The 27,406-nt window shown below is 37.8% G+C and overlaps 1 protein-coding gene across 6 annotated transcripts in view; it reads left to right on the plus strand.

The window, feature by feature from the left end:
- LOC131149033 (rho GTPase-activating protein 7) overlaps positions 1 to 27,406 on the plus strand; it is a 115,199-nt gene that overhangs the window by 47,470 nt on the left and 40,323 nt on the right. For all 6 annotated transcript variants that reach the window (XM_058099069.1, XM_058099074.1, XM_058099071.1 and 3 more), the window contains exons 13-15: positions 2,327 to 2,548; positions 13,599 to 13,949; positions 21,568 to 21,617. In XM_058099069.1, coding sequence (XP_057955052.1) covers positions 2,327 to 2,548; positions 13,599 to 13,949; positions 21,568 to 21,617 — 623 coding nt within the window. The remainder of the gene's footprint in view (positions 1 to 2,326; positions 2,549 to 13,598; positions 13,950 to 21,567; positions 21,618 to 27,406) is intronic.

The raw sequence follows: 27,406 nt of genomic DNA on the forward strand, positions 1-27,406 counted from the left end.
TTGTTAGTTGCCCAACATTCTGATCCATATAGCACAACTAGTATTATAGTGTCCTATAAAATTTATCTTTTAATTATAAAGATATTCTATGATCACACAACACATTTGAAGCACTTCTCGATTTTACCCAACCTGATTTAACTCTATGCATTACATCTTCGTGAATTTTTCCTTCAACTTATATAATAGATCAACGTATATAAATCTACTAGTGTTATTGATTTCTTGACCATCAAGTTTAACCTTTTCTCCAATATCCTTCTATAAATGAAATTACATTTCCTTTATTCTATCTTATTTGTACTTTTCCTAAAACCTTTAGGTTCTAAAGCTTCTCTCTATAATTCTAATTTAGTTTTTACTCCACCCCTAGTTTTATCAAACAAGACAATATCATCTGCAAATAACATACGCCATGGAACCTAATATTAGATACTCGTAGTAAGTTCATCCATCACTAGAGCAAAAAGATAAAGGTTCAAAGCAGATTCTTGATGTACACTTATTGTGATTGGAAATTCCCTAACCTATCTACTTATAGTTCTGATGTTAGTCATTGCTCCATCGTACATATCCTTAATGACATTGTTATACTTACACATATGCCCTTTTATCTAAAACTCACCATAGAACTTTCGTAGGTACCCAAATCATACGCTTTCTTGAAGTCAATAAAAACCTATCCAAGTCCCTCTCCTTGTCCCTTAACTTTTCTATTAATCTTCTGAAAAGATATGTAACTTCTGTAGTAGATCTCCTAGGCATAAAACCATATTGATTGTTTGAGATCCTCATTTCTAGCCTTAATATTTGTTCAACCACTGTTTCACACAGTTTCATTGTATGACTCATAAATTTAATTTCACGATAGTTATTACAATTTTGAATAACTTATTTATTTTTGTATATAGGTATTAAAATGCTTTTCCTCCATTCATCTGACGTTCTCGTAGTTTCTATTCTTGTGCTTAATAAATTAATTGACGATATAATTATGTTTTCACCTAGGCATTTCCGAACTTCAATTGGGATGTTATCCAATCCTATAGCTTTTCCATTTTTCATCTATTTTAATGCAAACTTAACTTCATTAACTCTAGTTTTGTGAATAAATCTCATATTTTTTTGCCTTTTCCTCATTTGTTAAATTTAAGCTTTCTACTTGCCACTTGGTTTTCGTTAAATAGCTTACTAAAGTAACTTTGCCACCTTTCTTTTATGTCTTCTTCCTTTACCAATACAATATCATCCTCACTTTTTTATGGGTTTTGCATACCTTAGTCCTTGCTCTTTCTTTCTCTACCTCTAGATCTTCCCCCTTCTTTTGGATCTAAACTAGCATATAAATTATTAAATGATATATATTTAGCTTCACTAACAGCCTTTTTCACATTTTTTTCTCGCATCTGTAAACTTTTCATAATTTTCTATGTTTTTCTTTCTATGAATATGTCCTTGATTTGATGGTCATGGGTAATAAAAGACTTGAGCTGTGTTGTTAGCAATGTTGAAGATGATGGTGGATCTGCTGATTTTCATTGATCAAGTTCTTAGATGGGTGTTGGTTAAGCACTTATGCGTAGGCCCTTCTCAAATTGATGGTTTCTTGTGTATATCAATTAATAGGGTTCAGAGTTACTGTTGCCATGAGTAGGGGTTTCCCTACAACTTGTTCGCTTGGTCTTATGTGTTGAGATATATAATTTGCTATGGAAGATGTTGTGTTTTTTGGTTGAATGTTTTGGTCCATATATAATCTGAAAACTTTTCTAAATTAGAAACAGCTTATATTAAAAGGGATAAAATTTGTTTTTGCCCAATGATGTTGATGTAGTTTTGTATAGGCCATCTGGTCTAATTATTAGTGGCAAAGCACAGGTGAAACCCAAGGCAAAAAGCTGAAGCTAAGAGATGCAACTAGTTCATTTCTTCCCCCTGCATTCTCTAATATGCTTTATAATTTTATTTTCTCTATGAAAATAGAGAGGGAGGGTGTGAGAGAGAGAGAAAGGGAAGGAGGGACGGCCCATATGATCTCCATCAGAGGGAGGGAGTTTTGCTGCCATAATCCAAACAGTATTCATTTCGATGTAGTGATTCTGTGGTGTTGGATTCTTATGTTACTGCTAAGATATTGTTAAAAATATGCTTTAGTATGTGCGTTCATCCCCAATACTTTTATGTTTTGTTGTAAATAGTTTTATTTGTTTTCCCCTCTTGATTTATGATTTTGCATATTTTTTCCTCATAATTGTGGATTTAGCAGCTAGTGTATTTTAATTTGGTGTTTATGGCGGTGCTTACCAATTGTGATTTCGTGCTTCAGGATGAAAATCAACATAGATGCTCTATTTCAGCTGATTCTCGGATTGAAAACGGTGCGAGTGAAGATTCAACAGATGAAGACAATTTGGATATGAAAGATAATGGTTTTCATGATGCAGAAAATGAAGTTGATCCGGAGACAGATGATGATCCTGAACGTGTACTCAGTGGAAAATCAAGTGAAAGCAGCTGTTATGTTGGTAGCGATCTTTATGACTATAAGGTTTCTTCTGCACTCCTACTCTCCCTCCCTTACTCCCTTTATTTCTCTCTGCCTATATGTGTGTATGCTGTGTATTGTTCATTTTTGTTTCAATAGACCTATGGTCTTTTTTGTTGGATTTTCTTGATTCCAAGCTGCATTATGCATGAGGAAATGTGTGCTGCTTTATTTTATTTTCTCACTTATAGGCAACAATAAATATGTTATCCTTAATAATCTGTGGTTGGGATCAGCAATAATTTTCATCTAAATCGCTTACTCTTAATGATTAATACCCCTTTAGGAGGGATGTATGGGGAATGAGGGGAGAGTGTGCTTGGGCAAAAATTTCACATAATCATCCGTTAAAGTAGATAACCAAAACTTACAAAGTAACCCAATTACAGATAATCCCAAAGTAATTATATCCAAAATAACACCTAAATTTTATACAATTCATAGAAATATCCATATTTCTCAAATTAAATCCCTAATTTCTAAATCTTCGAGCTGAATGTGGTCCCCTATCAAACTCCCCTAGTTAGAGAAAACTCGACCTTGAGTTTTGTGGTAGAACAACTTGTGACTTGTGAACAACTTCAGCCAAATAGCAAAATGAAGAACTAGATCATATCCTCAATGGGCATTAGAAAGTAGCAAATTGGCCCTCAAACTAAGGGCTTATTGCTGGAAAAATCCAAATCATCCATTTCATGGTTCATATGTGATAAAACAGATGAGAACCATGTAAGAGAGAACTAAAGAAGATAGTGACTTCTTCCACTCAAAGAGAGAGAGAGATGCACATCATACATAAAACATATTGCATCATCTCATACATATATGGTTCTTATTTGCAGCTGGGTCTATAAATAAGTAGGCTTTCAATTTAAACCTTTGCATTATTAATGCTCCCCTTTCTGTCTTGCCTTCCAAGACTCATGATTTCATCCTTTTTTCTTTTAGCTTAGCTTCCATGGCTTCGGGCTGTTCATGTGCTAATGTTGGGCACAGAGTTTACAGAAACAACTGCCACATTTGCACAGGTCCAAACATCATGTCCTTTGACAATGCAGCGGCTCTTAAGCAGCATTTTGAGAAGGCAGTCCCTAATGCCATTATACCAATTAGTCACATCTGATATGCAAACATCCTTTAGATTGACCAGAAAGAACACCTCGACAATGCAGGTTGTTTGAAAAGAAAAGAGTGGGTTTATATGTGTGTGGAGAGAGAGAGAGAGAGTGGTCATCTTATAGCAGGGCAGGGCTGGGGCTTTTACAGGCCAGGGACTCGGGGTTTTACAGCATAGTCTTAAAGCAGGTTTCTGCAAAGATAATGTGAGGGTTTTAAATGAATTATTGTCAGATGGAATACTGCTGGATTGTTTGCTTGCCTTTTTGTTTACGGTTGCACTATTAACGAGCGGTAAAGGGTTTTCAATGTGAGAGAGCTTTTAACAAGAAATTCATGCCCCTCAAGCATGCAATCCTCATATTATGATAAGTACAGTCTCTTTTACATACAATGGAAAGAACCCTCTTATTTTCCATTCAGAGCGCTAAAAGCCACGTACATAGGGATAGACTTCACTGCTTTTCTTTTATGTTTTTAGGAGACTTGTCCTTCAGCCTTAAGAAACAAAGTTGAGAGATACAAACAAAAGCTGGAAGCACAAAATAGTCATTCAACAGAAGCAAGAGACAGTTAATTTTTTCTACTTCAAAATTCTAACATATGCCTAACCTTATATGCTCTCATACTTGCAGTCCTCCATAACAATTGTATAAAATTTGTGTTTACAAATGTGAACATCACATTGTAATCATTAGGCATTCTAAAGTGCTTTACTCTGGATCAAGTTTATTGTTATATTCTGTCTAAATTCATGTTCTAAAAATTGTTCCTTTATGCTGCACTACTCATTCATGTATTCTTTATTTATTGCCTCTATACACTGGGCTGTTATATGCCTAATATCCTCACTGATTTTCTGATCTTGTCTATTTTCATGAACAATTGCATTGGACATCTATACCTATCTCAAATTAAAGTTGGGCAGCTTGAAGCTTTGGATAAAATGAATCCCTAACATGTACCTGATGAAAGAAGAAGAAAAGAAGATTAAAATAAAGATCCCATGTAAAATTGTTGTACTCAGTTTTGACATGAAAATTCTTTAAAGGAGGAGACAAACAGGATCCTACAAGCCATACCCTAATTATTTGCAATTGAGTTCACAAATCAATGCGCAATCTGGTATCATTGAGACGTCAAGCGTTAATAGATTGGTGCCATATTTGTAGAACTCATCAGTTCATGGGAGGAGAGGGGGTTGTGGCCAAGGTTTAAATTTCAATTTCAACTCAAATTTTGAAGCTCTAAAAGTATGGAAATTTTGACGAAAATTTCAATTTCGATGTCAATTTTGATTTTGATTTAGAAAAATAATGGAAATCAATAGTAAAGCATTGAATTCTTTGTGAAACTTTAGAAATGGTTAATAGACATAATAATGTAAGTTTTAGGACTAATGTATTACAAGTTAAATATATCTATGTTGTGTATGAGGTGGAAAAGTTGTAATATAGTATGTGTATAAAAATTTTCTAAGATAATGTACATTAAACATATTCAGTTAATACAAATGAAATTCATAAATCATTTAAATATTATTCATTATACAAATAATGATAATTTAGACATGAATGATTAAATAAAATGTTGCTGTAAGTTTATTTTTTCATATAATTTCAAAAGAACTTGTAATAATCTTTTGTTTTGATAAAAGTAAATAAAATAAATTAGGAGAGAAATTTCACTTCACTCCTAAATCTCTCATTTGAATTTTGAGGAAATTTTATTGTATAGTTAAAATTTTGAGAAGTTTCGCTAAAATTTTGAGATTTTGATAAATTTTGAATGATTAATTGAGATTTCGATGGAAATTATGCAAGATGGAAATTGACTGCCATTTTGATTTCATGGGCGATGGAAACCGGAAATTTTGACGAAAATTTGGACAATTTCAAGTTTCGTACAAATTCAACGTCTGAAATTTATGCTCCCAAACACAACCTTGCTAAGTTGTCAACACACACACACACACACACACACACACTAGAACTGGGCTTGCATGCATGATACCACCATTGAGTAGAATATGATTGCCTTACATTACCCATGGGTGGCCCAGTGGCTATCCTTTATGGCTTTGTGTGATCCTTTAATGACCTTTTCTCAGTTAGTATCAAAATTGGTGGCCAATCCTTTTTAATATCATTTGAGGAAGAGGAAACACTAACCTTCTGTAGTAGTTGTCTCAAAATTGGTCTTTTTGAATGAAAGCATATATACGTCATGACCTTACTCTAATAAGAATCTATGCTTCAAATTTTGTTGATTTTTTTCCAGCCTGTATGAGTTTTAAGGCGTTAGATATATATATATTTTTTTAATGTTAATGTCCGAAATTAGGAATAGCTTCCCAAGAGGGGGGGGGTGAATTGGATTCTAAAAATTTCTTTTAATTCCTTTTAAGTTACCTTGAACTTCTTTTATTTCTTTTAACCAATTCTTGACTTGTTTGTTTAATTTTTTAATCAATCAAGAACTTAGTTCTTTTATCCAATCAATAACACAATTAAACAACCAATCAATTAAGCACAATCAAACATTCAATCTTCAACCACACTTTGAAAGTAGAAACAATTAAACAATTAATCACAATTTCCAAACATACACCCAATTTGATTGCCAAATATAAATTCACTTCAGCACAATAAGATTGATGTAAAATTCAAGATTTAGCACTTTTGGAATACAAACACTATCCAATCAATCTTAAGCTTTATACCATTCAATCACATCTTTTATTGTCAGCCCTGGATATGAAATTGTAAGCCCTGTAGTTGAATTATAATTTATACTTAGCTGATATAGATTTGCTTCTTCAATATGTTTTTCAACAACGCATTCACACTCTTCTCAATATTAAGAACTCAATTAAACTCTCAGTTAATTTATCCTTGGGCTGTTAACCAAGTAACGTACTCCCGTAAGGTTTCCGCAAAATATGGTATAACCAATGTACTCTCTTTCAGTTTTTGCAACCCAAATCAAAATTAAACTTTAAGTTTACTTGATTTCTATATTACGTAGTATATATGATTATCAAATTAAACCAACCATGCAATTTAAATATGTTCTGAAAATAAAGAATAGGGAAAGAGAGAGTGAGACGGAGATTTTTACGAGGTTCGGCTTATACCTAGCCTACGTCCTCGCCTTTGGCAAACTACCAAAGGATTCACTAAATTTGTTCCTTTAACGGGCGGAACAATACCTTTACAACACTCTTTGGTTAAGGCTAGAGCCCGCCTTCTCCAAACAATATCTCCTCGTTCGGTCACTCCTTAACTAGGCTAGAGCCAGCCTCTCTAAGCAATATTCCCTTGCTTAGCCAACGATCCAAACAACCTTTGGAATCGTCAATTTACAAGATACAAATCAAATATTTGTGTACAAGAACTTGCTCACATAAAGAGTTGATTAGTACAACAATTACAGCACAACAATAATACTTCAAAATAATTCAAATATAAAAGAATTTGAAGCTCAATACTTAGTATGAATCACCAAATATCTTCCAAAATATGAAAGATTCTGACTTTGAAAGCTTTGCTTCGGAGTTTGAATCAGTAGCAATTTAGTAATTGAACACAAGAAAGTTTGAGTGCCTTTGAGAACTTGGATTGCTTGAAAATTGCTTGGATGTCTCATACCTTTGAGGATTGGGGCTATTTATAGATGTTTAGAAGCAATTTTTTACCCCCAAAGTTTCCTTAAAATAGTTTCGAAGTTTTTTAAAATAATTATGTCAAAAACTTTGTTTAAAAAAATCTTCCCGTTAAGAGTTTTTAAGCCAACGTTCGAGTGACAGTCGCCTGTCATAGAACAAACTCTCAACACAGAATACTGGTAGTCGCCTGCCAGAACCAAGGCAGTCGCCTGGTGTCACGAGCTAAGCTTGTTTAGGGCATTATGCTTGCCTGTGACCGCTTATCTCGTGTGCTTAGAATGTGTTTCGATCATATAAATACTAGTGTAGGGTTAATTTCTGCTAGTAGAGTCTTTGTAAGCCAAATAAGGCAGTATGACTCCTCGGTCATTTTGATGTTTCCTAGTGCCAGGATGATAATTACATAAAAATCTCTTTAGGGGAGGGTGAGTGTTCATCAGTTATTGTAAAATTCACTAGCAATTGTCAACGTGCTTAGCCTACTTGCCTCCCTCGCTAAGTACAACATGTCAACGGAGGATTTGTTAATGAATTACGTTTGCTTCAATGCTTACTGCTTGCTTGCCACAACTTTCATGAATTGATTACTGTTTCCGCTGCTATCTGAATGAATGTTAATGAAAGTGTTTCGTGGATGAATGTTGGTAAACGATAGGCTGACTAGTTATGCAAGAGTGCTTTAGCTAGCGCCGCACGGCCCTTCACAACGGTGTGAAAATAGTCGGACCGTGAAATTTGGTATCAGAGCCAAGTCGGTGACACTTGGTGAGTGCCCAAGGTTGAGTTGCTACGTGAATTCGATTGCCTTCGTTGTTGGATTTGGGAAGCTTTGGTAAGTGACCATGGCACCAAACACTGCTGAGAGGATCAGCGTGCTGGAAGCACAGGTTGAGACCATGACCAACACTATGGCCGCGGAGGTGGCCCAGATGAGAGAACTTGTTGATGAGGTGATGGGATCACAAAAACATCAAACAAGTTTGATAGGCGACATGTTAGAGGACTTTCGCCACACCGTTGAAACTTTGCAGTCGCGGATGGTTGATCTGGATGCAAAGGTGAATCTGATGGTTCTTGCTATGGGGAACTCCAACACTCCGGGAGTTAGCAAGACCAAGGTGCCAAAAACCAGGACGTATGGGGGTGCCCGAGATGTCAAGGAGTTAGAGAACTTCTTGTTTGATGTGGAGCAGTACTTTCGCGTTGCGAGGATGGCCTCAGAACAGGAAAAGGTGGATACTGCGACCATGTACTTGATTGGTGATGCCAAACTGTGGTGTCGTACCAAGCACAGAGAAATTGAAAATGGAAGCTGTGTAATTGACAGTTGGGCAGACTTGAAGAGAGAGCTCAAGGCCCAATTCTTTCCTGAGAATGTTGAGTATAATGCAAGGAGAAAACTGAGAGATCTCAAGCATACGGGGTCAATCAGCGAATATGTGAAACAATTTTCTGCTTTAATGTTGGATATTCGGGATATGGCGGAGAAGGACAAGTTGTTCTATTTTCTAGAGGGGATGAAACCATGGGCAAGAACTGAACTTCATTGGCAAAGGGTTCAAGACTTGTCAGCTGGACAAGCGGCTGCAGAACGCTTGATTGACTACGCTGGTGATGATACCGCTTCATCCAAACGGTTTGGCGGAGAGGGAAACAGTGGAACCTCTTTCAAGAATGGCAAACCCAAGAGTGGGGGAGCCGACTCTAAATCATCAACCTCAAAGGAAGCTTCGTCGTCTCAAGGGTTCAACACACCAAATGGAAAGGGGAAGAGTAAACTTGAGTGTTTCTTGTGTCGAGGTCCTCATAGAGTTTTTGAGTGCCCTCACAAAGCATCACTTAATGCTTTACAGGCTTCCATTGCAGAACAAGCAGTGGAAGACGATGGGGAAGAGGATGATGCTCTAAGGGTGGGTTCAGTGCGGCTGGTGAACGCATTGGAAAAATAGGCCAAAACACCGAAAGTTACACGAGCAAAAGGGTTAATGTTTGTGGACTTGAGGATAAATTGGAAGAGTACTCGTGCTATGGTGGATACGGGGGCTACTCATAATTTTGTTTCGCAGTTGGAAGCATGGAGACTCAACTTATCCTTAGAGAAGGATACAGGACGCATGAAAGCAGTTAACTCTGTAGCTCAGCCTACTCTAGGAGTAGCCAAGCAAGTGGCTATAAAGTTTGGACAGTGGGAAGGTCATGCGAATTTCACAGCGGTGCCATTGGATGGCTTCCAGTCATTCTAGGAATGGAGTTCCTAAGGGGGACGAGGGCAGTGCTGATGCCTTCGGCTGGTTCTCTGTGTCTGATGGGAGATCACTCGTGCATGGTGCAAGTCGTTGCAACGAAAGGAGACGACGGGAAGTCCCTTTCAGTCATACAACTCAATGAAGGATTGGGTCAGGGTGAGCAACACGTCTAGCCACAGCGGTGGTAGACAAAGAAGTAGGCCAAGAGCTGGAGCCTACGACCATCGAAGCGGTGTTGGATGAGTATAAGGAGGTGTTGCCGGATAAGCTGCCTCACAATTTGCCTTCACGAAGGACTGTGGAGGATGAGATCGAGTTGTTATCAGGAGTGAAACCACCTGCTAAAGGGCCATGTTGGATTGCGCCTCGAGAGATAGTAGAGTTGGAGAAACAGCTTGATGAATTGGAAGCGGGATGTGTTCGCCCTTCCAAAACGCCGTTGGGAGCATCGGTGTTGTTTCAGAAGAAACATGAAGAGCATCTACGGAAGGTGTTCGATAGGTTGAGGGGAAACAGTCTAGATGTGAAGAAGCAGAATTTCTCTTTCGCTCGGCGGAGCAACAAATTCCTTGGTCAAGTGGTTGAACAAGGTCGTATCCAGAGGGGTATGGAGAAGGTAAGGATGATTCAAGAACGGAAGATCCCCACGATGGTGAAGGAGTTGCGTTCCTTTCTTGGCCTTGCTAGATACTACAGGAAGTTCGTTGAGGGGTATTTGCAGAGAATGACTCCAATGACAGGACTACTGAGGAGGTATTATTGGCCGCATACGCGGGATGATGTGGTTGATTATACCAAAACTTGTCTCACTTGCTAACAAGACAAGGGGGAGTGGAAGAAGTATGGTACTTTCATGGCCGCACCAAAGTACTGTTGGGCAGAGGAGACGACACAATTGTTCCTTGTGACTGTTGTGAAACATTGGGGTGTTTCCCAAGTTATTATTTGTGACCAAGATTTAATGTTCACTGACAACTTCTTAACAGAGTGTTTTAGGATATTCAGGTCACACCTTGACATCTCTTCGAGTTATCATCGACAGACAGACAGACAGATGAAGAGATTTAGAGAGCTGCTAGATGAGTACTTGTGCCATTTTGTTAATGACAACCAGAAGAATGGCGTGCAACTACTTGATGTGGCTCCATTCTGTGGCAACGCCCAAAGGCGCTCAACAACCAACAAGAGCCCTTTTGAGTTTGTTAAAGGCGAGCTGCCGCTGTTACCTCACACAGTGGGTGAGCCGTACAGACGAAAGAGTTTTAGGGCATACATCTTCACCAGTGAAGGGAGACAGAATGCAGACTTTGCCCAAGCCTATCTGGAGAAAGCTTCTAAGCAGATGAAGAAGTGGGCAGATCAGGAGAGAAGACCGCAGTTTCATGTCAACTACCTCAAGCCATTCAACGCCAACACCAATGACCTAAGCAGAAGACAGTCAAACAGCGCAGAGTTGAAGACAGTGCAACTTGACAGACATGAAGTTGAAGAGATCCTTGCAGATAGAAAGTTCATATCTTCAAGGAAGAAGCGGAAAAAGTTCCTAGTGAAGTGGAAGTGCCTTGATGACAAAGAAATCAGCTGGATTTCTGCGGAAGGTATTCAATCGTTCGTGGACAAATTTGAAGTGTACCTACTGCCAAAAGTCTACGAGGACGTCGACCGCATAAGTGGGGGAGAATGTCATGAGCTAAGCTTGTTCAAGGCATTATGCTTGCCTGTGACCGCTTATCTCGTGTGCTTAGGATGAGTTTCCATTATGTAAATACTAGTGTAGGGTGAATTTCTGCTAGGAGAGTCTTTGTAAGCCAAATAAGGCAGTATGACTTCTCGGTCACTTTGATGTTTCCTAGTGCCAGGATGATAATTACATAAAAGCCTCTTTAGGGGAGGGTGAGTGTTCATCAGTCATTGTAAAACTCACTAGCAATTGTCAACATGCTTAGCCTACTTGCCTCCCTCGCTAAGTACAACATGTCAACGGAGGATTTGTTAATGAATTACGTTTGCTTCAATGCTTACTGCTTGCTTGCCACAGCTTTCATGAATTGATTATTGTTTCCGCCGCTGTCTGAATGAATGTTAATGAAAGTGCTTTGTGGATGAATGTTGGTAAACGATAAACTGGCTAGTTAAGCAAGAGTGCTTTAGCTAGCGCCGCACGGCCCTTCACAACGGTGTGAAAATAGTCGGACCATGACACCTGGCATGTTCACGCAGGCACCTTACATGTTTAGGCAGTCGCCTGTCTTGCTACTGTCTTTTTGAAAAAACCCCTTACTTAATTTGGTAGTTGCCTGGCCTTTCTTTATTTTAAAAGTTTTTCTTTGTCAAAACCCTTTCTTTTCATTGATTAAAAAAATATTCTTTAGAGTATATATAAAAATATATTTCTGAATATTTTGAGAGCTTCAGTTCAATTCATATTTGAAATTAACTTGAAGTACTTAAATTTTGAACATCCTTAAAAAAATGATCCTTTGATCTTCAATATTGTTAGTTTTCGATCTTTTCTTTGGGCTTTCAATGTTGATCACTTGAGCTTTTATTCTTGAAGCTTTTTCTTTAATATCAATGCTCTCATGATCTTCAGGATTTAAACTTTAAATTCATTTTTGAATCCATGCTTTAAGCTTCATATTGAATTCATTGTTTGAAGTACAAGCTTTCATCAATTCTTTAACGCTCTATCCTTGAGTCCTGAAAATATATCACTTAAACAAAACATGCTAAGTTCTACTTGTTTGTTAGCATCAAAATAAGATGTTTGGCCTTGTAAGGCCAACAATGTCTACAAGAATAAGTACAACCATATACATGTTTAAGCATAGTTTCTGAACTGAAGATGATATGAGATGACTTATCCTGAGTGTGTAGCCATATAAGAGTGTGGCATATTGATATGTGCATGATCTAGCTACTATTCTGTTTCTAAAGCGAAGGTTTGATTGCATTTTGATCTCCCAAAAAATATGCATTGAGTGTGAATTATTAACAATGGTTGTAGCTTGATATGCATTGTTAGTCCACTCCCCAACAACATTAGCTGTTGGGGTGATGTAGTAGCTTATGGTATTGGAGCTCTTGTTTTTTAGAGGTGTTGGGTTCAAACCTCTTACAACTGTTTGTATAATTAATATTTTGGAATGAAAGATTTTATTTAGCTAGGAAGAAAGAATGCAGAGGATGGGGAGCAAGAAGTCCACCAATAGGAAAATAAAAAATAAAATACTGACAAAATAAAATTCGGTCCATCAAAGCACCCTAGTTGCACTGAATATGAGTCAATGGAACTTCTGCAAAAGCCTGAACCAATTTGATTTTTTTTTTGCTCTTCTTCTATTAAAAGATCGTGTGCCTTTATGTACGGTGGGGCTGTAGGTGAGAAAAAGAAGGAAGGATGGAGTTGCCGGGGGGGGGGGGTGTTTGCTTGATAGTTTTTCCACTGCTAAGAGTTGAAGCTTTTGGAACCTAGTGGTATTTTAGTGAGGATAGATGGGCAAGATGGTTGTATTTTTCTTTGGTATAGGAAGGAGATGAGAAAGTGACTAGGAACTTAGAAATACTTATTTTGATATTTTCATGTCTCTACATTTGATTGGTTGATTAAAGTCTAGGTCACACAACTTGGATTGCTCCATGCTATTGTTTGGACATTTTGCTGATTGTGGTTTCTTCTTGTGCAGTCTTTGCCTTGGCAGGGTACCTCCTTCCACTTATTAATCCTTTATTTTCCCCAACCCTAGTGGATGGGTCTTTGATGGATTTACTGTAATAAAAATTAGTGGTCTATGTAAACTCACACGCCCCCCCCCCCCCTTTCTGCAGCCACACACACTTTCTATATTTCAAGCATATGAAATTTCTGATCTCGAGTTAGTAAGACATATTGAGCTTGGTTTATTACATGCTGCTTCCTTTTAAGTTTTTCTCTTTTTTATTCAACAATTATCCAGCTTCATTATTATGATTTTTTTTTTTTGGGGTTCTCATTAACATGTACATTCATTTTGTAAACATACAGGCATTTGGGGGTGATGATATAGACATTGGATCCCCTAGAACAAATTTTACTTCGGGAGTGAATACAGATTTACTCATCGATCCTCAACCAATTAGAGATTCCAATGTTCATTTTATAGAGCAACTAGCTAAACAAAAGAAAGGATCTGAAAATTCAGTTAATGAGATGGAAATGCCTAGTACTTTACCTACTGGCGAATCTCACCGATCAATGGGGGAAATTCTATCTTCGATGGAACAAGGCATTGCTTTACCTGGCCCTGGACCTGAATCTTCTGCAGAAAAGCCTATGGGCAAGCAAATGAGCTCCAGCTTCAGTGCAAAGCGATCATCATTTTGGGGAAGAACAGCTGTGAGTTGCCCTTCCTTGCACATGAGCTATGTAGTGACGTTTCGATATTTTTTTTTCATATAACTATTATATTCATCAAATGAAAATGATAATAATAAAAAATACATAGTCTCTCATTCACATTTATTATATTTAAAATTATTTTTTGTTGGCATTATTTTATTTTATTTATTTTTTTATTTTCACTTCTGCTACCATATGTTATATGTTTTGTAAAAAAATATTTTCTTTTCATTGCCAGGACTAGTCGTTTTCTTTGATTTAATGTTAGATTGTATCCTTTATTTTTTTCCACTTGGGACATGCAGCCATTTCATTTATTCTTTTGATTATTTAGATTTTTTGTTTTTCTATGTGAATTGTTGCTTGCTAAAGTTTTGCTTCATTGTAATTCTGCTTTAGTGGTTAAATCAATTTGCATTGATAATAAGTTCATGATGCTTTCTGTGATTGATTTGCATTCAGAAATTGTACTTAATGTCACACTTTATTAACTTAGAAGCTTGGATTTCAAGCTATGCTGCGATAGTGTGGGCAGTGGAGTTGGAGTCTAGCTTTGGTAAATGGTTCTAAATTTATGGTCTGGGGTGGTGGCTTTTGGTAAGCAAATTTTTATATTTTGGTCTTCACTAAAATTTCTAAGCTTAAAAAAAGACAAAAATTTCTGTGGAAATTTCGAATTTGATTTTGATTTCAATTTTAATTTTAAAAAATGATGAAAATACATACTTCTTAAGTGAAACTTTAGAAATTGTTAGTATGCAATAATACAAGGCTTAGGACTAAAATATTGTGAATAAAATACATCAACTTCATGTGTATGGTGCAATAATTATACAATAAGTTCCATATCAAAATTCTTCAACTAACATAAATAAACTTTTTGAATCAGTTAAATTTTTACATTTTATGCATATACAACTGGCTTATACATCAGTAGGTCGAATAAAATGTTCTAATCATCTAAGTTTTATTTTGCATAAAATTTCGAATATTCGGAAGCTGTTATTGCTATCTTTATTTTGAGTAAAAAAGGAAGATTTATTGATTTGAATATTTTAATTTGGTGGATTTTGAATCTAAAATTTCAATATGAAGGAAATTTTGTTCCAATGTCAAAAACTCTTAGAGAAATTTTTTTGGATATCGGAAATCTGGATTTCCACAAATTTCAGATGATTCATGGCATCTGAAGGAATGGACTGCTATTTTTATTTTTAGAGTGGTGGAAAAGGTATAAGGGGTGAGATTGTCTAATTTGAGGTTAATAAGTTGGAATGTTAGAGGGTGAGGTGATTTTTGAGAAAGGGGTTTAGTTTAGGAATTGGTGTCTAGATGCTGTTTTGATATTTTATTCTTACAGGAAAATGAGCTAGAATGCATTGGTGGAGGTCTTGTTAAGGAGATCTGGCTGAGCAGAGGAACACATTGAGCTATTTTTTCCTGATGAGGGGCATCTTGGTGAATTTTTGACTGTGTGGGGCACTCAGATGGCAACTGCGGTGATCTATTGGAATGAGGGCTGTCACAGTTTAGCAAGCTTGTGGTATTGGAATGAGGGCTGTTATGGTTTAGCTCAGGTTATTGTCCTTCAAGACCTACCGTAAGGTCCTAGTTTTGGGAGGAGTTGGGGGGCTGTCAGCTGTCTATGGGTTGTGTCATCCAGGTTGGGTAGTTGGGAAGTGACTTAAATGTAGTTAGGTTCCTGGCAGGAAAAAAAATGATAGTGGGAGATTTTCTGCATGCATCGGAGATTTTCTTCTTGAAGGAGAGCTTAGGCGCAATGGTAAGGTTATCGCCGTGTGACCTAGAGGTCATGGGTTCGAGGCGTGGAAACAGCCTTTTGCAAAAATGCAAGGTAAGGTTGCGTACTATAGACCCATTGTGGTCTGCCCCTTCCCCGGACCCTGCATATGCGGAAACTTTGTGCACTGGGCTGCCCTTTTTTGTTTTTTTCAGAGATTTTCTTCTTGCACGCAGTTTTTTGATAGGTTCATCAGGGAGTGTGTGCTGTGAGATATTCTTTTGCAAAATGTTGGTCAGGGGGAGGGCAGGACGGTTGCTAGTTGGCTAGCTAGACCTGTTTTTGACCGTTGTCCTGTTTGGCTGGAGCCTTGAAAGGTTAAGTGGGACCCTTCTCCTTTTTGGTTTGTGAACATGCGAACTGATTATCTTGGATTTCGTCATTTAATTAATGTGACTTGGATCAATTGCGATATTGTGGGTCGGGAGGGTTTTAGGTTTATGGAGAAGCTTGTGGGGGGTTAAAGAGATGTTAAAGAAGTGGAACTTAGAGGTGTTTGGAGATGATATAGTGAAAAAAGTGAGTATTTTGAGCGAGTTGAGTATGCTTGAAAGTACAGGACATGAAAGAGATTGAGGAGGGGCTTTCAGTATAGGATGGGGTAATGAGTTAGAGATTGTGATGGTTAAAAAGGTGAGGAGTTGGAGGCAAAAGCCTAAGTTTAAGTGGGTGAGGGAGGGGGATTGTAACTCAAAGTTCTTTCATAAGGTGATGAATGGGCAAATGAGACATAATTATTCAAGAGAATAGGAGTTGAGAAGTGGCAAGGTAGTGAGTGATGTTCAATTGATAGCATAAGTGGAGGCCTTTTGAGGTGGATGAGTTTAGGGCATTATTGTGTACATAGCCTTTTTGTTTCCCCTCCTCCATTTTTTTTTCCCAGGAGTTTTGGGGTTGTAGTAATGGAGGATTAAGTAATGGTGTTTTATGATTTTTACGGAAATGGAGTGGTGGGGAAGAGTGCTAATTGAAAATTTATCATCTTAATTCCTAATAAAATTATGTTGACTATGGTGTTGAAGTTACAGTCTCTTAGTTTGGTCCTTGCTACTAGATTGAATTCAGTCCTTTGTTATTCCTCTTGCTCAGAGTGCCATTCTATGTTTTTTGGGGGGGGCAGATTTTGGATGCTATTTTAGTTGCTAATTATGAGGTGGCAGTGGATGTACGTCTTAGAAAGAAGAAGGGCATTGTAGATCTGTTGGTGGATAAGGTGCTACGGAGTAAAGGGTTTGGCAATAGGTGGTGAATTGGTAAGGGAATGTTTATTTAATGGTTACTTTTCTGTGATAGTTAATGGGCTGCCAAAAATGTGTCTCAGGTAATCTAGTGAGGTTTGGCAAGGGGAACCTTTATCCTTGTTTTTATTTGTCTTTCTGGTGGATGTGTCAAGTAGGATGATAGTGAGAAGTACTAAAGTGGAAATGGAGAATGTGGTAGTTTCACATTTGCAGTTCGTTGATGACTCTACTTTTTTTAGCTGACTCTGTTGACTCTTTTGTAAACATCCTCACTATATTGCAGATTTTTGAGAACATCCAGAATTAATTTGTGAAGAGTGATGTTGGGCCGGTTAAATATTTGTTCTAAGGGGGTTTTTGAGTTGACCTCCCTAGCTGAGGGCAATGTTTGCGAGTGGAATTTGACTTATTTGGGTGTCCCTTTTGGTGGAAAGTTTTACTCTTTAGCTTTTTGGGATCCTGCTGTGACCAAGGTAGTCAAGCTGTTGGATGGTTGTCCCGGTGCATTATTCTCTTTATGAGATAGAATTACTCTCATACAGGGCTGCTTGACTGCCACTGCTTGGCACTTATGATCTCGTTTAGGATTCTGGGAGTATTATCTCAAAAGCTTGAGAGGGTTGTGAGGGATTTTCTTAGGTCGGTTTAGGGGTTTGGAGAGATCATTTGATTGAGTGGGAGGTAGCATGTAGTTGAAGAGGGAGTGAGGGTTGGGTCTTGGTCATATGGTGTCTAAAACCAGTGCCTTTTTACCTAAATGGTTTGGCGGTTCCTTGGAGGTTAATACCCTTTCGTACAGAGTTATAAAAAGTAAACGTGGTCTGCAAGAGATTGTGTGGGTTGCTAATTTGGGTTTTGGAAGTTGTTTTGAGAGTCCTTAAGGTTCATTTCACAGGTAGCTGTTTTTCTACCTCAAATGAAGTTTCAATTGGGTGAGGGTAATCATATTTGGTTTTTGGAATATGTTTGGGTTATGTGTGCGTGTCTTTTGGGGGTGGTTGGGGGAGGGGGGGTGGTGGGGGTTGCATTACCCTGTTCCTCTGCTTGATCCTGCCTCTTTTGTTCTCGTCACAGTGATGTGATTGCCTCCTCTCTTATTATTGGCAGGGATTTTTCTACCTCAAACAAAGTTTCAATTGGGTGAGGGTAATCATATTTGGTTTTTGGAATATGTTTGGGTTTTGTGTGCATGTGTTTTGGGGGTGGGGGGGGGGGGGTTGCATCACCCTGTTCCTCTGCTTGATCATAGCTCTTTTGTTCTTGTCACAGTGATGTGATTGCCTCCTTATTATTGGCAGGGATTCCTTTTTCTTGAAATTTTCATTTTGGAAGGGATTTAAATGATGAAGAGTTGGAGGAGCTTTATTATTTGCACATTGTGCTGGATGGTATCCATATATCCATAGAAATGGTGCTAGAGTTTCGACTTTGGGGTTCATCAGGTGATCATTTGTGTAAACCTTTCTTTTCTCTTCTTGTTAATGTTGACATGTCTTTTGGGGCATATGGGATTCTAAAGTTCATTCTAAGATAAAGGTGTTTTTGGCTGGTGGCCTCTTAAGAGAGTTAACAGCAACAGCTTTGTCTCTAGATATGTGTCTCATGTGGGAGTGGTTCTCAAAATGCTTCATTTTGTTTCTACACTTTATATCGATGGGGATTGTGGGAGACATTATTTGGAGAAGTTTCGGTTTGGCCGTAATTGGTGGAATATTTATTTTGTTGGTTTTACGAAGGGTGAGGATGTTGAAAGGCTGTGGAGGTGTGCTTTTTGTCTTGTTTAATGGGGAATTTTTTTGGAAAGGAATGTTAGAGTATTTTATGCAACGTGACCATCAAGAGATCTTAATTGGACAGTGTGCAGTATTTGGATTCTATTTGGGCTTATAATGCCGGCTGTTTTAAGCACTGTTGTGTTTAGGATGTTAACAAAGATGATGCTGGTTTTTCTTTCTATTTTTATCTTTGAGGGCTTCTCTCTCTCTCTCTCTCTCCTGGCTAATTTCAATAAAGCTTTTTTTTGTATCCAATTTTCTTTTCCTTTTTGTAAAAGTGGTGGAAAGTGGAAACTTTGAGTGCCATGTGGTTGGATGATGGGAGGTCATGAGTCGAATCCTAGGGAGCTGTTTTGGCTGGATTTTAATCCATGACCTTTGTTCTCAAGTCTATGCCTTTATTCCAGTTTGCCTCTGGTAGACTGGGTCAAGGTCTTAAATTTCGATGTCGACTTAAAGTTTGAAGCTCCAAATTTCAACCAAAATTTCAATTTTGATTTGAAAAAGTAATGGAAATCAGTGATAAAACTTGAAATTCTTTTATGAAACTTTAGAAATGGTTAACATGTGTAATAATATAAGTTTTAGGAGTAATGTATTACAAGTTAAATACATATATGTTGTGTGTAAGGTGGAAATGTTGTAATATAATTTGTGTATCAAACATATTTGTAAGATAATGTGCATTAAGAAATAAGCATATTCAATTAATACGAATGAAATTCCTAAATCATTTAAATATTTTATTTTACACAAATAATGATAGTTTAGACATGGATGGTTAGATAAAAAAATGTTATTGTAAGTTTATATATTTTTATATAATTTCAAAAGCCTTTGTAATAATATTTTTGTTTCAATGAAAAAATGAAATAAATTGAGAGAGAAATTTCACTTCGCTCCTAAATCTATGAGGAAATTTTTTCTATAGTTAAAATTTTAACAAGTTTTGCTAAGAGTTGAAGATTTCGATAAATTACAGATGATTCTTTGAAACTTTGATGGAAATTATGTAAAACGGAAATCAACAGCCATTTCAATTTCGAGGGCGAAGGAAATTGGAAATTTTGACAATTTCGTGAAAATTTAAGACCCTGGATTGGGTCAATGACAGTTTCCTTCAGATTGGGCTGGCTCTTTTTAGGATCTAAGGTCTACAACTAGATACTACTTTGTGGGAGGTGATGTTATTACATGGTGTAGAAACAAATAGCAAGATCTAGTGTTGAAGTAGAATAAGGAGCTATGGCTCACAATGTAATTGAGCTCATGCGGTTTAAATATAGATGTGATTCTTGGTAACGAAGCCCATAGGTATGCTTTGTGGTAGTCAAGCTGCTATTTCTGTTTGCTAGTAGTCCAGTGTTTCATGAGAGGGGAAAGCGGATTGAAGTTGATTACCATTTTTGTGTGGGATGCTGTGTTGAAGAAGGTTGTGAGGACTCCTTTTGTGATATATCTATGGGTCAGTTAGGTGATGTTTTCATGAAGGTTTTACTTGATCCTGTCTTGTCTAATGGTTGTGACAAGTTGGGGTTAGGTATATACTTATACACCTATAGTGCGAGGAGAGGTAGAGGCGGAGGGGGTTTAGAGAGATTATATTATTTTGGATATTAGGTGGTGTATGGGTATTTTGGCCTTCATGTGTTTTTTATTATTAATATATTAGGGCAGACCTTGATTTGTACATATGCTCCAGGAACTTTTTGATTGGCTTTCTCCCTTTTTTCTCTTCTTCTTTTCTCCATCTTTAACCCTATGTGCTGTATTCCCTTCATTGAAACTTCAACTTATTTCAGATTTACAACAAATTTAGTTTCCTAGAGGCAAGTTACTTTGCTCCTCTGTTTGCCAACATCTAGAATCGTGTATGAATTCGTGCATACTTGGCATTGTTTCTAGGCACTATAAGGATGGGTTACTTCTGGGTGATGACTTACCTCATCCTTGCCTTTAGTAGCATAAGTGCAACGCATCGCTTGTAAAGGATGCCCCTGTTAATAATCACAAGGATCTATATTTGACAATTTTCTCATTGGCTGTTAGTTATGTCACGTAAACTTCCTCCTTTATTGGGGCTTAGGATTTCTTGTGGTTGGTAAATGTTTATTAACACTAGGGATAACGAACACGTAGTTTTTCGTTCCGCGTCAAGTATGGCGTTTTTCTGTTGGTTTAAGGCTGCATATCACCATGTGTATATTCTGCTGTAGATTGGAATTTGTAATATTTTAAAAAGGAAAATTTGAATTTTGTGCTAAAATCTGTCGAGGTTGGTTGGGTACATGCCTAGCGTGGTAACCATGGTTAGTAGTTGTATACGTGGCTTCATGCAAGACAGGTTTTTGGTTTATTATTTGGCATGACTGTAACATGAAGTTTCATTTGGAGGAAATCTAATATGATATAAGTTATGTCTAGTTTCAATATTTGAATTTGGAAAATGCAAATATAGTGACATTTAAATATTATTTAGGGCAAAAGACATTCACCTCCCTTGCGGTTTGGCAAAATGGCAGATACCTCCTTTGAGGTTTCAAAACCTCCCTTGAGGTTTGCCAAAAAGACACAGACCTCCCCTAAAAAAGCTTATCTTTTTGCAAGATATAAGGGAAGGTTTGTGTCTTTTTTGCAAACCTCAAGGGAAGTACTTGGAATTCTTGAAACCTCAGGGGAAGTTTGGAATTTTTGAAACCTCAAGGGAGGTCATTGTCTTTTTACCAAACCTCAAGGGAGTTTAGTGTCTTTGGTCCTATTATTTATTTATTTATTCATTTATTTATTTACTTTTGCAGGCAAGGAAGACACCCTCAATGGAGTCAATTGATTCTTCTGGGGAAGAAGAGTAAGACATAGACTCTAATCCTTTAAAAAAATAAAAAATAATATACACCCTATTAAACTTCTTATATTCTTGCATTGATTCACAAAATCTCAGCATGTGGATTTTAACTTTGTGCTACTTAGCTTATAATGTTAGATGAGAAGCAATTAAATTATTGACCTCTTTCTATAAATCTTGTTATTACTTTATAAAATATTAAATTGCTCAAATGCTTAGATGTGAAACAATTTGTGGTCTTTTAGTTTATAGGAAATATATTGTCTATGATTGGGCCAACATGCCTGATTCAAAAATAGCGATGTAGAATAAACCTTTTGCTTTTTGGGAAATCTATAGTTTATTTAAAATATAATTGGATGATCTTTTTATTTTTGGCAATCTATATTGTTGATGTGAGCTTGTGCTCATTGGTACTAATATTTCTAATAATGAAAGGGAAACAATGAGCTTAGTTAAGCCATTGTCTTGTTTTCTTGAGAATGGATGAGATCGTTCATGAATGTACAAGTGCAATGCAGAGCTTCATGGGCCAAATTCGTCACATCTTGTGAAGTGCTACGCAACACTAGTTATAACACTCTTGCTTAATTAGTTGGTTGAAAGTATACTGTGGTTTCACAACATGAGCAAATTCACAACCATCAAATAAAAAGTTAAGCAGAAGCAGTGAACAAGCATGTCTAGACACGAGTCAAGAGGTAAATTGTAAAGCAATGGAATTCATCACTTGCACTTCTTTAGGCAATGTGTGTTTAACAAGGAGGCTGAACACATTTCTAAAAGCTAGTGAGTTCTACAATGGTTGATGGGCACTCACCCTTCCTTGAGTACTTTCTATGCTATTCTAGCTTTGGCATTGCGAACATTAAAATGATTGAGGAGTCATACTCCCATTTTACTTTAAGGCATTATCCAACCAAAATAATAAATCTAGCACTACTATTTATAAGATGGTTACCAATCACATGCGCGCAAAACAAGCAGTAATAAGTAGGCGTAATGCCCTGAACAAGCTTGGCTCGTGACATTCGTTTTTCCACTTCACTGAGAACTCATGTCGTTTCTTCCTTGATGATGCAAGTTCTCTATCTGCAAGGATGACTTCGATTTCTTGTTTGTCAAGTTGCGATGTCTTTAATGATGCTTTGGTTGGCTGACTTATGTTTGGATCTTCCGTGTCGATGATGAGTGGCTTGAGGCAATAATGTGAAACAAAGGATGCGCCTTCATCGAAGTCAAAGGATCAACCTTGTTAGATGTATTTTTTGACTTTGTCCAAGATGGGCACTAATCCTTTATATTTGCGAAGTGATATCCTATCTCAACCTGTGACTTGATTTCTTCTGGATGGAGCTTAACAAGCACCAAGTCACACATGTTGGTGTGCAATAGTCTTCTTCCTTGATCTACCAACTTTTTCATTTTCTTGGAAGCTTTCTTGAGGTAATCTTGGGTGATCTTTGCATTTTATCTCTATTTTTTGGTGAAGATGTATGCTCTCAGACTCTTTCCTCTATACAACTCGTGTAAGGGAACAACAATTGCTGGCTTGTTATAGATTCAAAAGGACTCTAGTTGGTTGTTGAGTTTTTCTTGGGCATTGAAATTAAACTAAGCCACGTTGTGTAGTTGCACCAATTCTTCTAGTTAATAGTGAGAAAATGGCGTAATACTCCTCTAGTTGCTTATTGAATATGTCTGCCTAACCATTTGTTTGTGGTGATAGCTCAAAGAGATGTCAAATTGTGAATCAAGGGTTTTGAAAAGTTTTATCCAAAAATTCTTCGTGAATCTTGCGTCTCGATTGTTGTCAATGTCTTGGGAAATCCCAATTCATCACGATATGCTTGAAGAATAACTGTGTTGTCTCCTTTTTTGAGTTGTGCTTTGGTCTTGATAAGAAAGTACTATGCTTGAAAACCTATCTATAACCATGACAGTAGGCCCTCCTTGACTATGGGTAGGTTGGTGTTGAAGTGAAGTGAAACACTTGCTTATGGTCATGTTGGTACTTAAAGAGGCTTTATCTAGTTTTTTGGGGCGGGGTGGGGTGGTGGGGGAACAAGTTTGGGTATACTGAAGCACCTCATCACACATATGTGGCCAATCCTCAACTTCAACAGTGCCAAAGTCCATTGCCATCTTAGATGAATTGCCCACATGGTGTGATGATGCTCTCTTAATTGTGTCTTCCTCAGGTCACAAGCTTGAGGCAGAAAGAATGGGATACCATGTGTTAACAACAATGCATCCTTTATTTGGAACTTATGCATTTTACTTCTTTTTGGGGTTAATTACAAGAATGATCACTAAACTTGTCACTTAAATCTAATTTGGTCACTGTACTTTATTTCCTGCAATTTAAGTCATCCATGTTCTGGAATTGGTTCAATGCCATCCAAAATCCAACCCTTGTTAAGGAGATTGGACGAAATGCTGCACTGATCCCTCTCAGATTAAAGCAATAACAGTTGATAAAGATATAAAAATTGTAAATGAATTTGATTAAAATTATATAATTAATAGCCCAACACTACTGTCCTTTGCCTCGCTGTCCTCTGCACCACCACCTATTGCCCTTACCCCCTCCCCACCCCCACCATCTCACCGCTTTCCTCTAGCCACTCTTGTGCCATTGCGGCTGTCCTCATCGTTGCTCCACATAATCCAAGGAATTGCTGCTGATAGAGCTCGCAATCCCGAATTGATGAACTTCGATGCGCCCACTCAAGGATCACCTAGTGGCCTCACTAGACCATGTTGATGTTGCCTTTGCCGTTGCTGAGGTATTGGGAGGGGAACTTTCTAGTGACTCTCTCAAGGATGATGATGCCGAGGTAGTAGACGTTACTTTTAGGGGATGGTGGCAACAATTGGCGGTTGTTGGTGGTGCGGTCGGGGGTAGCTTCAGAGTAGGTGAAGAAGATGGAGGTATAGATGATTTCCATGGCAAGGTTGATGGTGTAGATAGTGATGATGAGGGTGTTATCAGGGTGAATTAGGGGCAAAGATACACATGCCGGCCAATTGCCCCTCTCACCTTTTCAAGAAAATTCTAATGAACTTACCAAACTAATGAAAAGAAAGGCTCAAATTTAAAAAAAGAAAAGAAAAAATAATTATAATAAAAAATGAAATCATGGGCCATGTGGGGAGTAGCTTGCATGCATAGCCCATGGGAAAGGCCATGTGCCCTCTCTCGTAGCTGTATAAAACATAAAAAAATTGCCCTTTTGCATGCATGTGGCTGAAGGGGTGGGGTTGTCTCCAATTCTTCTTTTTCTTCTTGTGTAGCCATTTGCCTTCCCAATAATAGCCTGTGCTTTGGCCGAGCATGATGCTTCTATTGCGTTGACTTGTGTACTCCTATGGCCTTTGGTGAGGACTTTTATGTTGTTGACAAGTTAGTTGTCGAATTGGAGGTGGTGGAAGATGGTGGGGTTTATGACGTGGGCGGAGGCGAGAAATAGCCATGGTGGAGGTGGATTCCAGAGATGTCACAGGAGGACTTTCTGTTGTTTACGTGGTAGTTTTCGAATTCGAGGTGGTGGAAGACAGTGTGGTTTATGATGTAGGCGGAGGTGAACTGGGCACAATGAAGGTGGATCCCAAAGATACTGTAATCGGAGAAAGTAGATGTTCATCATCCTCACCGTTTACGTTGGGATTTCTACTTGGAGAGGATTTGTTGGACCTTGACCTTCCACTATGTCCATGTTCAAGCACTTGGTTAGTCCCCATTACCAATCAAGTTGAGTAACTATGTAAAAAAAATTATGAGTATGCATGTGAGGGAGAGTCGTTTATTGATCATAAATTGAGTGGGTTTCAATTGAAACTTTGATTATAACTCAATGAGGCCAATTGCATCATACACCTAGAAAAAAGATAAACAAATGTTCATCTTTACCAAAGAGAAATAATCCATATCATTAATTTCTGCAAATCGAAAATCTCGTTGTAATGATAATTGCCATCTTCGAGATAATAAAGGTAAGGAGAGGGTGGAAGGCGTGGTTAGTGAGGATGGGTGGGGAGGGGCCATTGGTGGTGTTGAGGATGGCGAGGTGGAGGGCAAATCATACTCATTTATAATTTTATATTTTTATTAATTTTGATAAGAGAGGATTGGCTGCTGATTGGGACGCTAGTGCAAAAATCCACTTATAGTCATTAGCAAACTTTGGATTTTGGATGACATTGAACCAATTCCAGAACTTGGATGACTGAAATTGCTGGAATTAAAGTATAGTGACCAAATTGGATTTAAGAAAAGTTCGGTGACCATTTTTGTTATTAACTCAATCTTTTCCATTTACGTCATGAGGTTTTGGGTGACTGTATCTTTGGGACAAGATTTTCCTTAATTTGCTCCTGCATTGTTGTGGTATTCTTACTATTACATGTGTTACCCAATTGCAAGGCTACAAACTCGACCTTCCTGCTCAGTGCATTCATGACTTGATCCATCCGCCTTGCTTTGTGCTCAAAAGAGAAATCAAACTCCAGTAGGAATTTCAACAATGTATCACCGCTAGCATCTGCTTGTCTTGAGTTGTGCTCTTTCGATTAGATTCACCAAGCTTATAGCTCTTGTGTGCTACTTGATGCCCATCTTGTAACAAAATTTTACCAAGGGTATAGTCTGATGCACTTGTCTGTACTTTGAAGGGCTTCACAATGTCTAGAACAGAAAATACCTGATCTTACATCATGGCTTCCTTCAAGTTGTCAAAGTTTCCTTGGCAGCTTTGTGCAGTTCCAACTATGGTTTTTTTTCCCCCAGTGGTTTTGTCAATGGGTTAGTTCTCCTTCAATACCCCTGCACAAACTTGCTATAGTAGTTTGTGAGTCCAAGAAAGGAATGTCACTCCTTGACTATCATTGGGATCTTGCAATCTTGAATAGCTCTCACTTTCTCCATATCCATTTGGACATGACCTTTATATAGCACATTACCAAGGAATTTGATGCTCCTTTGAGTGAAAGAGCTTTTCTCCTTCACATTAACACTACCATCTTTTAGCCTTTCAAACATGTCCAGTGAATATGACAGACGCCTAGTTCATTAGTGTGCAGAAAGTTGTTGGTGCATTCATCAGTTTGAAGGGAATCACCAAGAATTCATACGCCCCAGACTGTTTCAGGAAAGTAGTCTTTGGCTCATTAGCATATGCTATTCTCATGTGATAGTAGCTTGCCTACAAGTCAAGTTTGGTAAAGTACTTGGCATGACTTGGCTGAAATAAATCAACCGTCAGTGGGGTGAAATACTTCTTGTGCTAAGTCACTTTGTTGAGTGTGCGGCAGTTAAGCACATCTTCATGCTCCTATAATTTTTCCTTTGAAACAACACCAATGGTCCGAACAATGCTTTAGAAGGAGATATATAACTGGTTCCAATAAATCATTAAGTTGCTAACTTTGGGGGCGCCATCCAATATGACCTTTTAGTAGGAGGCTTCACCTCTAGTAACAACTTGATTCCATGCTCTACAACCCATGGAAACAAGTTGTGCAGTATCTTATTTGACATCACAACTTAGTTCTCATCCAACACTTTTTGGATGGTAGTAGGAATCTGCTATTGACCAACTTATTTATTCATCGCCAATGTAGCAAGATATGTTTACTCACCCCTTCGTAGTCCATTCTTGAGTTGCATGGCTGAGCGGAACTTCTTGTCGTCCTGTTTTTTTTGGCAGTGACATGCACGATGGAAGGGTGATCTCCCCTTAGACAAAGGGAACCAACAAACACATTGGTACCTCCTTAGTCTCTCTCAAGAA

Source organism: Malania oleifera, chromosome 2 (genome assembly GCF_029873635.1).
Source record: "Malania oleifera isolate guangnan ecotype guangnan chromosome 2, ASM2987363v1, whole genome shotgun sequence".
NCBI lineage: Eukaryota > Viridiplantae > Streptophyta > Magnoliopsida > Santalales > Ximeniaceae > Malania > Malania oleifera.